Source organism: Chroicocephalus ridibundus, chromosome 1 (genome assembly GCF_963924245.1).
Source record: "Chroicocephalus ridibundus chromosome 1, bChrRid1.1, whole genome shotgun sequence".
Taxonomy (NCBI): Eukaryota; Metazoa; Chordata; class Aves; order Charadriiformes; family Laridae; genus Chroicocephalus; species Chroicocephalus ridibundus.
In genome coordinates, this window is record NC_086284.1 from 16,791,088 (window position 1) to 16,806,529 (window position 15,442).

At 36.4% G+C, this 15,442-nt stretch overlaps 1 protein-coding gene across 6 annotated transcripts in view; it reads left to right on the plus strand.

Moving 5' to 3' along the window:
• CNTN5 (contactin 5) overlaps positions 1-15,442 on the plus strand; it is a 664,123-nt gene that overhangs the window by 460,614 nt on the left and 188,067 nt on the right. For all 6 annotated transcript variants that reach the window (XM_063329804.1, XM_063329812.1, XM_063329786.1 and 3 more), the window contains one exon: positions 7,390-7,485. In XM_063329804.1, coding sequence (XP_063185874.1) covers positions 7,390-7,485 — 96 coding nt within the window. The remainder of the gene's footprint in view (positions 1-7,389; positions 7,486-15,442) is intronic.

Consider the following 15,442-nt stretch of genomic DNA (forward strand, 5'->3'; position numbering starts at 1 on the left):
CTTCTAATTCACTTTGATCCAGCACTTCAGGATTTATGTGTGCAGAAATCCTACTGAAGTTCAGGGAGATTTTGGTATCTACAAATTCCCTTTCTTCTTCAAGGCTCTGGGAAGAATTAAGCTTTATTGATGACACTGATGCTATTCATTGATGCTATTGAAACTAGGTGTAACCAAATAAAAAATTCTTCAAAGCTCCCAATATACATAAGACTCCTGGGGTAACCTGCCATGAACGATTAGATTATATAAAAAATGATTAGCTGGTGAAGAGAAAACTGTGGAAGAAGAACATCAATTTATATTTTATATAAAATCTATGTAGGATGACAGGTAGTGAATATTTTAATTGAAAAGTAGTATAGTAGTATTCCCTTTTAAAAAGTATGGCACAGTAAATAGAGGCAAATTCTATTTTTCCCTGTTATAAAAATTTCTAATTTTCTAATTAATAATAATTAATTACTTATAAATAATAATCTAGTTTGTGGAAGAAATGGAAAAGGAAAAAATACTGTACTATATTTTATACAAGAATCAATAAATCATTTTAGGAAATAGTTCTATATATTTCTTATCTTCACCAGAATAGCTAATTATTACTATAATAAAGTATATTATGGTAGCATGTATTAGCCACATTTATGGATTCATGACTTCTTTGTGACAGGAAATGTAGAAAATACAAAAAGATGTTCCCTGCTTACCAGATAAAACAGCTAGACATAGACAGCTAGATAAAGATGTAAAATAAACAGGATAATACTACAGAATACAGTGGACCAGGTATTTTTGAATTGTTATAATATATAAAAATTGTATATATAGAAATATGTTATTAAAGACTGAAAAAACAATGTTCCTTTAGTTAACTACTCTGCATTTCTTAGTGAAGATTTAGTTCAGGGCTAATGAATCAATATTGGATACATTTAGTTCATGTTGACTGCATGGTAAAAAGAAGATTCTTTTCTTTTTCACAAGAACATGCTCAAGGACCACCATTGTTCAAAGATCCCGCAATGACTTCTTTTTTTTGCCTGAGAAAAAAACTTCTTGTAGCATCTGAGAAAGTTTCTGGAAGATGGTGGTATGAGAAAATACAGTATCTTGTATCTTCTTCTCTTCATCTTTTACATTTTCAGACAGGAATCTTTAAGCTTTCTCCTGTGCCTCTCATCATCTTTTGTTGTCACTCCCTGAAAACATCTGTAAATATCTATAACCACCCCCCTTCCTTTAAACTCTTCAATGGCTCTGCAGGTGTACGGAGACACAGGGTGGCCGGTGTACAAGCTTAAAACACACCATTGCTTCTCTGCGCTCTCGCTTTCTGTTGTGTCTCATTATATGATTGCATAGTAACTTCTTTGAGGAAAAAAAAATGACCTTTTTCAGGTCATGTCAGACTGATGATCCATGAAGGAGTCAAAAGCTTTCTGGTAATAAACAATAACAGCAGCAATGATAATAAGCGTGATACATTCTGACGTATTTGAATCTTGCCCTTATTTTGTCACCTAAAAGTCATATGGTAATGTGATTTTTAAAAGTTCAAGATGTATGCTTGTCCCATTAACCACAGTGAGATGATGTTTCTGTCATGGCAGAAATCTTTTTATGTGAGCTTCCTTTCACACCTTTTCTAGTTAACGTCTTCAGTATTGAAAGTTACTCTTAGGTCCAATGAGTGACTCGAATAACAGGGCTCCACCTATTTAATCTGGTATTCCCAGAAAACAGGTGTTTGTCAATACAAAAGGATCTATTAATTTATTTCGACATCTTGATATTCTGTCAGTATGGTATTTAATTCATCCAATTTAAAAGTCCCCTGTACAATCACATGTCTCACTTCTTTTTAATACCTACTTTTCATTCTTGTGTACCCTGTGTTTATGGGCTATTAAACACAACATTTATATTTCCCATTGTTTCAAGTGTACAGTCAAGCCACATTTTTGATGTAGGTGATAATGGAATTTTGAAAAACATATTTTAAATGTAATTCTTTTCCCTGTAAATCTTACCTTTTTTAAAGAGCTACAATTCCAGCTCAAGGTCTATTTCTTAGTTATGTCATTCAAATACAAGGAGAGGAAGGCTATCCTCTCTGTAGTGACAATGCAATGAATAAGTTTGTCCTTGGTCTGACAGAAGAATTTTACCTTGTGTAGAGCTATTTTTACCCTATTAGAAAGAATATCACCTGCTTTATATTTCTCTTTAGATATCTTCAGCATGTGTCTTTAAATGTTTTAATACATATCATATGATGTCCATTTTAAACTCCATAATAAATTTGCACTTAAAATAGTTTAAACTCGTAGAATTGGACTGGCAGAAGATGTTCCTCTGCACCAATCTAATTTCTCCTTTAAAAGTTAATTAACTGGTTTAAGTCACTGATAATGAACTACAGAGCCTTCCACAGCTTCCATGCTAGGTCACCAAGCAGTAATTGCCTAAAATAAAAACAAGATCTGTTATTCATTTTTAATTTGATTCTAATTTCATGGCAATCATCAGTGGACCACCGTCTGGGTCACAAAAACCTGCCCCTTCGCTGTTGCCCCCATCAGCTGCAGCCAACTGATGAACACAGGGAATGAGTGTTCCCTCCTATGCATGCCTAAAAAGCAAACTACAGTGAAGGCAAATTGGAAGGTTACTAAGTGGTAAAAACTGCTCTAACTTTTGTAGAAGTCTTTCTACCAATGGCAGAATATTTCCCCCTTTATTTAGTTGTTTATTACAGCTAGTCCTGCAAAGCTTTTCTGTTGTTTTGACTGCCTTGAGATTTTTCTCATTTATTTTCCATTACTCCTTTCACCTTCTGCAGAAGTCTGTTGAGTCGTATTTAAACTGATAGTCTTGTGGTGGTGAGTGTCATTCTTCCACAGCCTATATCAGTAGGCACATATGTGTGCTGAGAGAAACCCATGCTTCAGCTGCTTCCAGAAGAACGGGGACAGCCGCTGCAGAGACAGACATACTACCTGGCAGCTGCTTTGGATCAGAGATCGGAATGTTTCCCAGGTTTATAACTTCTGTGAAAGATCGAATACTACACCGAGCTAATTATACCTGAAGTACAAGCAGGACATCCAGAAAGCATTGCAGCAAACCCATTGGATTTAATGTCTTGCATCTTCACTAGCTCTGGAATTTCTCGACAGTTTCCTTTTCGTAGTGGAGAACGCTTCTGTGTCACAGGTTGTTCTCTAGTGACACTGTATAATATTTGTTGAATTGAGTATTTTTTTCGCAATAAAGACAATTGTGGTGCTCCTGCCGCACACACTCCATCCTAAATGCTCTTTGCATGTTTTGCATACAATTGCTAATGCTATAGCTACATTAGAAATGGTGTCTGACACCTAACTAGCCATTTTCAAAGTGGTCAAGGCTGTGCCTCATGTTAAAGAGTATGAAAGTCATGTAGCTAAAACCCCAGGAACTGCTTTGAAAATAATATAATAGGTGTTATCATCTTTGCCGCTAGCACTGAGATAAGAGTAAATAAATCTAATCTTTCAGGGCAGAAGATGAACGCCTGTGGAGCACAAAAAGGCATTTTCTTATCAATCAACCATGTGCATCGTAATAATATGAAGGATAGACTCGTTCTGTGCGGGGCTGTCTGACATGTCACACGTTACAAGTTTATACTGCAGCAAGAATACTGAGCCGATGGCCAGCATTGCTGTGTGAGAGGTTACGGTACCCACCTCTAAAGCTGTATTCTGTCCAACCTTTCTTTCAATATCTATTATTTTAGAATTTTTAAAGTAAAATGATAGTGTTTTGAATACTTTTTTACTAGCTGTCTTTCTTCCTTTTTTTTTTTTCAATGTGGCTAGACATGAAATGGCTGAGATTTACAGGAAATTAATTACATGTCCCTTTCATTTGATTCTTCCATATTGGACTTATTATTTTATTGTGGGGGAACTGCAGGCATGATCCTTCACCTTTCCTTCCTTTTAAGCTTTCTTACATTTGTTTGTTTTACAGCTAAATCCCTGCTTTTGTACCTGTTAATCCTTTTTTTCACTGTCTGCTAACATGAAATGCAATTCAGAACCAACAGATAGCCAAAAAGAGCTGAAATTCAAAGCCCTGTTACCTCCCTTCTTTAGTTTGAAATTAATTGGTTTGAACAAATAGAAACTTGAGTCACACAGATTACTTTTATTTTTAAATAAAAGAAGATCTTTGTTTTTCATTTCGAGAAAAAAAGGAATATTTGTCCCTGACAGTGCACATACAAAGCAGAAAATGGGAAAAAAATCCTGAGGTCACTATAGCTAATCAGAAAATAGCATTTATTCACCTGAGGGGAAAAAAAAAAAAAGCAAAAACTATAAAACTTCTACTTCAGCCTATAGAGGTTACAATTTAGATGTCACAAATTTCCCTTCTTTTGTGTTGACAGGCTTCCAGGTTGTTCATCATGGATAGTAAATGTTTAATGTAGAGGATGAAAACATATAGCCCTAGGAGATGCAGGATTCTGCGTTAAAATTAAAATATTTTATCCTCCAGGAGAGATATGTAAATTATAACTTTTTTCAAGAAAATAAAAAATATTTTCCAAAATTAAAGACTTTTAATAAATAGTTTAATAGTTCAGACTGAGTTCGGAATTTAAATCAAAAGGCTGGAGTTCTTAATATTTTTTAAAATAAAAATATTTCTGAAAATTCTGATTAAGTATTTCCAGGCTTACAAGAAATTGCAGAAACAGTCTGTGAAAACAAATCTCAGAGACTTTTTTCAGAAGTAGAAAAGATTGCTTCCTTGTCCTGCTCTCTGTGCAAATTGCAGGCTCTCTCCTTACACCGCTATGAATTTTTGCTAGTTTCACTTACATTTTCATTGCACAATACTTTAATTCATTCAGCTATGTGATTCCCCGATCCAAATGCTTTTAATTTTTATTTTTTTTTAAATCTCCTTTTATAGCGTATATAGCAAATTTGCAGCATGGGTTTCAGGTAGTCAGTAGTATTAGAACTGTTTTTCTGATGTCTGCAACATAAGTTCTTGTTTTTCTCCAAATGCTGGGGAAGGAGGTACTGCTACGATAATATCTCTTCCTACACACAGAGAAATGGCCTTTGTATTTCTCACAGAGCAGCTATTCTGGTTTCTGAGCATCTTCCCAAAACAGGTTGAAGCCATGGCACATCAGTGTAAGTTCGGTCCACATTTTAAATTCACTGAGGTTGGTTTGTGCATACAGTCTGGAGCTTTGAAGGCATTTGGGGAGTAAATCAAACTGAATGTTTTAGGACACCTATACAGAGAAGATTAATCATATTTTCTTGAGAAGGAAGGCTACAAGAACAATTTTATGGTAATTTAGTGTCATTCTTGCCTGAAAAATTGACCTTGAAAAAAGTCTTTAAGGACACACAGTGTTTTCACAAGGACTCAGCAATAATGCATTAAAAAAGATTATTGTATTCCTAAAATGTGCATTAAAATTAAAGCTAAACATTGGTTTCTTAATAGGCTGCAGACATTATTGTTTGATAGATCAGTTTCCTTTTAGAAAAATACAGGACTCAATGCAAACATACGTAAAGGCCCAAAGTCACATGCAATTGGCATCCTTAACTTCATTGCAAGCTGCTCTCCCATCCAAAACAACTGTTTATGCAAGGATACACCAGCCCACTACTTTCTAGACATAAACTAATAATAATTACATTTCCACAGAATATACTATCAGGTAACATTCATTAGGTGGCACTTTTAAGTGAAATTACATCAGATTATATTATAACCCATGGTGTGCTTATTTTAAAATGCAATATAATATTTCATTAACTATTGCCTAGCAAAATTTTGCATAATTTGGGAATGTTGCCCTATTATTTTTTAAAATTCTACTGAAGCCCATCCACCTTTTCTCTGTTCAAACAAGATATCTGCTGTTGAAATCAGAGCACTGATTTATTTTGGCCAAAGACAGCACAAATTTAGATACACTTAAATTTTAGGATTCTGCCTATGCTCAAAACATCTTTTAGAAATGTGAAAAAGCATTTGGAAAGATTATAGGTCTCTTTCTACTTAAAAAAGGGTACCTAATCCCCATTATGAAATCTATCAAAGATCAACTCATATTTTAAAAATCATTGAACTTCAGTTTCATGCACTACTAAGCATGGAGCAAGATGTGGAGTTTCAGCATCTGACAGGGAACTGTCAACTGAGTGCAGTTAAGAAAGTAATTTCTTCTCAACCTGTTCAAACTGTTTGGTGCTGTCTGGATCATACCAGCACCTTCACCTTGGTCTGGATGCAGAAATGAAGAGGTATGGCTATAGGTCGCTGAATGTCACTGAGAGATGCTCCAACTGGCCCCATCTATTCATATTTTGGATCCTCATTTAACGCCCACTGAAGCTTCTGGTCCTTTTCTAAGATATCTTTGGGTACTCTTATTGCAGCTCTCTTTGCCTTGATCCACATCAGAGAGAAATGTCTCTAGAAAACCCCTGAGTGAATAGAGTCTTAAAATGGTCATTGCTGAGGAATGGATGAAGGCACCAGTCAAATGGCAAAACTGAGCTGTCATATCCCTTCTGCTACAGATACGCACGCTAGAGCATAGCTATCCACCTCAAAGGTGAACCAGGTCCAGTGTTCCCTGCGGTAAATGGGCCAATTGGATCTCCTGGTTGAGAGGCTTTAAATAAACACAATGAAGAGCTCATAGGAGTGCCCTACAGCCCCATTAAAAAGTTTTTGTACAAAGAGTGAAATGTTTGTTATTCCCCTGCTAGAGGGGAACCTTTGGAGGGAAAATATATTTACTCACAGCTGAATTGTATTTCTAACACTGTAGAAGTCAGAAGGAATGTATTTTAAAAAAGAGTAAATGTGCTATAGACCAGATTTGATTTTAGAACCAATGCAGCTGATTTTCCCATCTCATCACAACGTGTCATATACTTTCCATGTGACATTAGCAACATCATCAGCCTGGATGTTAGCCAAGGTGTTTTCTCCACTGTTATTTCTTTTCCTCACTGCGTATGAATCACTTCTACTGGTGAAAAAAACCAAACAGGATATGGCAAAAAGAAAAAAAAGCACTATTAAATATTTCTGTAAATGGTGGATATATATCATCTACTGCTTTGCTTTTGATACTTACTGTATCCAAATGCACTAAAGAGAGTAATAAAGTGGTAATGCAACATGGAATTTTTTGTAATCGAAATAGATTTATTTTTAAAGGCCCTCCAATTATAGATTAAGGTATGAAAACAGGAACTGTCAGCTTTACAAGAGGAAATAAAATGTAAGTCACAGTAGCCACACAATTTAAAATCTTTGGTTTGTAACTGAAACACTCTGTTCTTTTGATAGATCTGGGGAATTTTAGCGGTCGGACGAGAAGTGCTGTCTCTGTACGTGAAGGTCAAGGAGTTGTTCTGATGTGCTCCCCTCCGCTTCATTCACCAGGTACAGTAGGCTGCAGCTTGTATGCATGCTGGTCCTTTATAGTTGCTCATTATTGGACGTTCGGTATTTTAGATACAACGTGTATTTGGTTGTAGAACTTCAAAAATGAAATATCCACCATTCTGCTGACAGTTTTGGGAGCACCAAAGGAGTAATTAAAGCTTGTATGCTGCAAATGCCACTGACTAACAGCAGAATTTCTGTTACAAGATTGTCTTATTCCCAGTATAAAACTTGAATGTAACAACAATAGTCTCTGTGCCACCAGTGGTGAATATGCTGCCTTGAGGTCACAGAAGATTTCTTTTAGAGTTTAAAAGCTTTCAGAAATTGTTCCAAATGTCAGTGTCAAGACACTGCTGTTGAATACAAATTGTCTTTTGTTTTCAGTAGTACAGCCGTGATTTTGGTTGCTTCTTCTCGCTGTATAGCTTAGTTTCCAGTACAACTGCACCATTGCTGGAAATCAGAAATATCATAAGTCCCATGAAATGCCTCTGGATTCCCAAAAGAAAATGTAGAGAGGTTACATTTTTGTTTTTCAAATTGGCACTCCAGCAATGTCTGCAGATAGCTAAGTACGTCTTTATATTTACATATCACATAACACCTGGAGACACAATGCTAGAGAGAATACCATGTTTTTCAATAGATGCAGTATATCCTTTTCCTCTTAAGGAAATGTGGTCTGCACTGAGGGGATTTTTTCTTCCTCCAAATTTGAGCCCTGGAAAAAAATCACGTTGTAGACAGAAGAGTTACAGAACAGAAAATCTCCTCTGAGTTTCTGTTAGAGAAATGTGTTCAGTTTCTATTTATTCTGGAATGACTGTTATTACTGCATGACAATTATCAATGCAATTAACACTTTTTATCTTCTGGCCACCTCTCTGCTTTTCTCTCTTCTGACTGCGTTCCCTTGTTGTGATTGCTTTTATAGTTCATTTCTGAGTTTGACGCTACAATCTCTATGTGATGGAATTGATTACATGATGTTAAGGCTTGATTATGATAAGTAAACTGAGAGGGAAAAGACGTAGGCAGAAAAAGTGAGAGGCAGTTTAAACACCACAGCTGAATTTGATTTCCCCAAACAAACTGAGAGTGTAAGGATAGATGGGCATCAATAGCAAAGTAGTCATACGCCTTGTAACAGCTGACATTCCATAAAATGCACCTTATATGTCATCAGGCTGTTTATAATTTTTTCCCTAAAGTTACACTCTTACACTTATATTTAGGCAGATTCCAATGCAATGTTCTACTATAACATGCACATTGCCTTTGATGATGAAAACCTGGTATCTTTCATTTTCATCAGTGGGACAGCAAAACCCCTGCAGGGGAAACTACTGTGCTCAAAGACAGTATTCAGTTGATTTAGTTTATATTGTTTGAGCACTGGCAAGCTATGCCAGCAGGAAAATTACTTCTAGAAAAATATTTTGAATCCTTGTTGGCATAATTTTGTCACCATAGCTATGCCAAGAAAGGTTCTGCAGTGTAGAGGAGTAATCACTGAAAGCTGAAAAATTGCATTGATATGCAGATGTAAACACAACCTCATGGGAATGGGAAGGGGACTTGGCCTTCCTTTTGTTTGTCATGTAATGCAGAATCACATGCAGTTTCCCTCCAGCTTCCTACTTGCAAAATACTGAGGGGATTAAGTCCTTGTGGTCCTGCAATGGGACTGCAAGTGGTAATACAGCGGCTGGAGTCTCCCAGGAAAGAGAAAATCTACCTCCATGTGCCTTCCAAAAAATTCCGCACCTGGTGATGTTTTAACAATAAATCATCCCATGAAGATGTGGCAATAAGGTACAAGATATTAATGAAAGATGACTGCTAGATCAGAGTCAGTTTGTGAACAATTGTTTTGGACAGAAGCAGAACTTAACAGGGGAAGTGTGTAAATCCAATTCTGAAATTAAGCAGTGAATATGAAACTTCTCCAGTTACAAAACTGTTTTGCAGAGCAGAGGAACTTCAAGGTTTTGTGTGCAGGAACATCTAGAATCCATTTTTAAATTATTTTTGAAAGCATTGAGTTTCTGGATACTCCATTTTATTTTCTGTGTCTGATTGGCATGGATGGTATTGCCTTCTAAATAGTTCTAAGAAATGTTGACCCTTAAAATCACCTGGGAGACAAAATTTCAAGTGAGCACTAAGCTATTGTAGTGGATATACCAAAGCTAAAGACTATTTAAAGCATGTTTGAAATGTGTGAACATCTAACATTAACAAGACCATGAGTTATGGAGGTGTTTTTGATGACAGAGAATCTTTTGTGGATGAACACCGCAAGCTCTGTTATATTGATTTATTCACATTGATCAGCACCTTTACAAATAATTTTCACTTACTTATCCCAGGAGATAAACCCATAATATAATATAAAACCTAATCATTCTCCACAACCTCGTAAGCAATTCGTCCTTCAACAGAATCCCATTCCTCAATCTCTAAAGTCAATAACTACTTATAAACTAGCATAAGAATTTCAGGATTGAGCCTTCTTATAAAATCACAATATCATTGTGGGAAAAGAAAGATGACTTAGTGAAAGAACACTATGTGAAAAGATATTTAGGCTTATTAACATGTTTTCAAATGGAAGATAAAGTAAATATTTTTGATTGAATAATACCTGCATTCCATTCTTACAGACCACAATTCTAGAAAAATCTGAAAGTCTTTACAAAACACCACTGACTGAAAAAATACTACACTAATTTATTTTGACAAGAATTTAATCATAAAACAGATTTCATGTGTATACAGAGTGGATTTCTGTTTATTAATGCTGTGATACATTATCAAGAGGTAATGCAATAAACAAACAAACAAACACAAACTTGTGATATATATAGATTATTCATGTAGATTTTCATTAGAATGTTGTCCAAATATTTTACAGTGGACATAAGGCACACAAAAAAAGAAAAAGCACACCTGAAATATATTCAGAATATTTGCAGTGCAGATTCAGATGAGAGAATTATTGCTTGGTTGTAATAAATGAGTTTGTTAAGTTATTGTCATCTTTGCCGAGAAATACCTGTGCAGAAAAATGAGGGAGTTTTTTGGGAAAATACATTCAACAAAAAGGATTTGGGGCAAATTCCTTAGGACAAACAGCCACTAGCAGATTCTCACCTCCTGCTTTTCCTAGACCATCACTCCAGAACAATGCTGCATCTGACTTCATTGGGAGTCCTGTATCATTTTAATGTGTCTACTCCAGAAGTTTTTCCACTAATACTTTTTCTTGTTGCAAATCCTTAAGTTGTCCCTTGTGAAATATATGAATTGCAGATAATTTGATCATCCATAAGCATAAAATTTTATCCTTTTTTTTTTTCTTCCATGAACATAACATTTGATTTTTCCTCACCCCCCATTAGTTTTTTCTCCAAGGTGGGTTTCCTAGACATTTAACTCTTAGGTTAAGCAAGAGGTTCATTAATTACCAAATGCTTAAATAACAAGCTTTTTTTGATATCTCCATTTTAAAAGGCCTCTACTGCTTTTTTCCTGTAAACAGGATTATGGCTTTTCATTGTCGTATTCTAAAGGATGTAAATATAGGGTTTTATTCAGTCATTTAATCATCTTAATTACAAGGTTTACCATAGTGAAATTAAAAATGAATGGAAGATTTCATCCAGATTTACATGTTTCCCTCAGAATTAATACTTTCAGCTGAGCTTTTTAAGGCTTTTATTCCAAGCTTTCAGTATGAGCTTAATAGAGAACGCCGATTCCCATTGTTAGAAAGAGAACAGCGCTGATGCACGCAGGGGAAGGCAGATGCCTGCTCCCTCCCGCCTCAAAGGCACGCTGCCTTCTGGAGGGAGCACTGCTGTGTAACCTTTCCACAGCACGTAACATCTGTACAGATGTTAATCTATAACTTTTTTTATCTCTTTCTAAAGGACAAAGCTGTTCTTACGCAGTTTGGAAACTGTGTTGTAGGCTGCATCTTTTCTGCCTCCCCTTTGGTATTATAAAACCGTAGTTTTCATGAGATATGCATCACCAAAGTTGATTAATGTCAGTGCTATGGGGATCACAGTCCTTCCCATGCATCTTTTGGATGTCTGGACAGTAGTGCGTTGCTAGACCAGCAAGCTGCTAAAACAAAACTCTTTCTGCCAAGGTCCAAGAGGTTGTCCTGTTCTTCTAGTTCCTACACAACTGTCCTAGTTCTCTATTAGTTGGAGAAAATCACACCAAATAATGTTTTTTTAAGTTCTTCGGAGCTCCTGTTTATGTGTACTTTGTAAATACACAGAAAACTACTTTAGAAGGAAACACACACCAATCATTTCTCACTGCTCAGGGTCTGCAAAATGAATCTGAAAGCTGTGTTTGCATTAAAACCGCAGCTTTGGACTGCAGCTCTGCTACAAGTAGGAAACCAAGTCCGACTGAAGTGCAGTAGCTCTCTAGTCGGAACTCCTCTGGTTGGGCGCATGCTGCACAAATTATACATAGAAATAATGAGGCAGGCTCTAAACGACCTCATTCAGGTACAGAATTATTAGGAGTAGACTTCTCCAGGCAAATTAGCTATGATAACAAGATCGTTATATTTGGGCTGGACTGCCCTCAGTATGCTCATTAGCTTGTTTACAGGCAATTGGCTCTGGTATCGGCATGCAGGACACAGCAAATTCCGTTTTGAAGGCATCCATGCGCCCTCCGACTCTTCATTTACTAAGCTGGCTTTTGTGAATGTAGTTCACAGATGTCTAACTTTATGTGTATGAAGGTCACAAGGTTATCTTAAGGCTCTGGATTCAGTCCCTGGTTCCAAGCATCTAACAGTGGTATTTCAGTGCACAATGTTAGAGAACGTCCATATTTATATGGATCTACCCATTACCAGTCTCTTCAAATTCATAGGAAGACTGCATGAACTTAGATCTCTGAATCTCCATCTCTCTCTAGACGTGACTGGATGCTGACCTGTCACTACGGGTGAGATTTCTTCCTGATGATGATTTGTGATATTAATATAGTTGTGTGTGTGTTAAACAGTAAAGTAACATCCAGTTTTTTTCTGTTATGTATTTTTTCAAATCTAAATTTTCAAATCAATGTCAGCATAGAAATCTATGTAATTTGCTTCCAGGAGAGACCAATGTGTGGGTGAAAGTCACATTTCTCCTCTCACCTTGAGAACAAGGCAGACTGTTTCCTGGATCCTATCAAAGCGCTGGCCACTTACAGTATTCCCAAAACAATAGCTGGACAGGCCATGCCTCCAAACGTGACTCTCCCTTAAGTTAAGCAGAACTTACTCATCAGTCAGTACCTTCTGTTAGTAGTCTGTAGACGTGAATATGTGTGCAACTGGTGACGGCAAATAGAAAATTTCACATTCACTGAACATACCTATCATCTCCTTCTAACTGCTAGGCTTGCTGGGAAGGCAGAAATGTCTAATACCCTGATGCTTCTCTTTCTACTGGTAAAAGTGATATTTAGAGGAACATTGAAGTTTGGGGTTGGTTTTCCATTTTTGGTTTTGGTTTTGTTTCTTTAAGACTCATTAATGTTTTAATGAAAGCCAAATATGTGTACTTAATGAACAGCTGACCTGTAGTAAGGGGATCTATATGAAGACATACAGGGCAGTTATCTTAATTCTGTTTTGTTTCTCTCATAATTGCATGACATTGTTCATTCTTCACCCATTTTAATTCACTATGGGAGTATGATGCTGAGTAACAGAAACAGGCCACTGAAGTAATGGCATTAGACAATGATAGCTAACTGTACAGGGCAGAAAAGTTTCTTTAATAAACCCTTAATATGTCATATATAGAAGACAAAATGACACAACTTTTCTATCACTTCTTTGCATGCCCATAACATATAAATGATCTTAATGTACATATCAGAAGTTTTAAAAATACTGTGTTGAGAGCCACATGTGTCAACTGTGTGAGCTAGCTATGATGAGTAGAAGGGTTCCTGCACTTCCCTCTTAGGCATTACTGTGTTTTTCCATTTATTTGACTTTAACTGAATGCTAATGAAGCTTGAACTGTGCTTTTCAATAATGGGAGAAAAAAAAATATATTAGAAGACAGGTTCACAGTCCTTTATGCTCTGTGTCCCTGTCCTAATTCTGGGTTCATTCCATAGGGTCTTCTCATCTCTTCATCTACCTTTTTCCCTGGAAGAATCATAAGGATATTTCCCTCTTGCATCCACTACTTTATCACTTTTACTAGACTGCTTTTGAAACTTTCTTGTCTAGTAATGCTAATTCCCATGTGTGTTATCATTAAAGTGAATGTCCATGGCCCCTGACATGGCTCAATATAGGAATCTGTATTCTTTATCTGTGCAACTGATTGATGACTACGCCTGTAGTTTTCATTACGGAACAAACAAATACAATTAACTTCTGTCTTTTTTTTTTTTTTTTTTCTTCTATGGTCTTTTCATTACTCAATACATGACCAGTAATTTTGCTGCTGACTTCCCTGGAGCACTTTATAGGGTTTTACTTCCTCAATCTTGTTGAAGGCATGCATTTGAGGATATGAAATTTAAGAGTTTGGGAATGATAGAATTTTCTGTAGGGTAGCATTGTAACAAGCTATGTTTGCCAATGAGGAGTTACTCCCAGTCTGTTGGCAATGTGTTGTTATTAGATTTTAATTACATTTTAATGATCTGCATGTGCCCCAAATTCTAGGCAATGTCTGTATAGTAGGCATATGGATAAATAATTATCGATTTAAACTTTCTTACGTAGAAGTCTAGATTTTCTCTATTTTTTTTTAATAAGTTGAAAAGTAATAAATGGACGGAAATTCATTACTGGTCCAACTGTGGTAAATTCTCCCAAGGAACTTGTAATTTGGTATTTTTTTAAAAGCCTTTTGCAAATGTTATCACTACTGATAAATCATTCCCACTCCCTTAGAACTCCAGTAATTCTTTCAAAAAATAAACTCAGCTATACTAGGAACTGAAAGTTTGATGTCCCTAGACCCACTGGATCACTCACTGGAGCTGTTCTTCCCCTCAGGGACCATGAAAATGTAGTGAGAGAAAGCTGGTTGACCTTGGCCAATTAAGCCAGTGCACAACGTTGGATGAAGGGGCAGCCCTGACAGGTCTCTGCTTAAGGGACGTGTGCTGTAGTTTCACAGCCACACTATTGTCAACAAATATTACCCCAGCTGCCAGTTCAGGAGAATCAAAGTGTGAGAAGATACCGAGGGAAGAGAGAAGAGGCAAGGGAGATTAATTAAATTTTAAAAATGCATTGAGTATGTTGGCCTTCTGGCTCGTGCTCTACTGCCTTTCAGGCAATAGCCGTACGTGGCTATTTGTCTACAGCTTGACAAATGGGACAATAATGATGAAAAGTTTCTGTAGTGGACAAGCTCCTCTTCCCTAGAGACAAGATACTACCCTGTTACTGAGATGCTCCAACAAATTATAGATGTAACTATCAGGAACTCCTCAGTCTAGTGATTAACCAAGACAGCATTGTTCTGCTGGGTTTAACAGAAATGTATGTTCATGGTATCACAACCACAGTTCTGCAACTAGTATTGTAAAGGTACCAGTTAAATTAGGAAATGGTGTTGCAAAAACTTTTTCTGTGGCACGGGTTATATAATTTGTAAAATATCAGGAGACCGACATCAGTAGATTTAAGACTGGAATAATGTACAGCAGGTACAGTCACAGAGGTAGGCTCTTGCAGAACTGACCCTCTCATAATAACCTTCCTATTACAATCCATTTGCTATTTAGTTCAGATGTTTTACTAAGCTGGTGGCTGAAACAATACCATTTTACAAACACATCAGATGATAGTTAAATGTCAGAAAGCCCATTTTGTTTAAGACAGAAAATTCCTAATTAATCCCAATTACCTCTCCACTTCATGCCACAGAAAAAAATAGAGTGAGAGTGC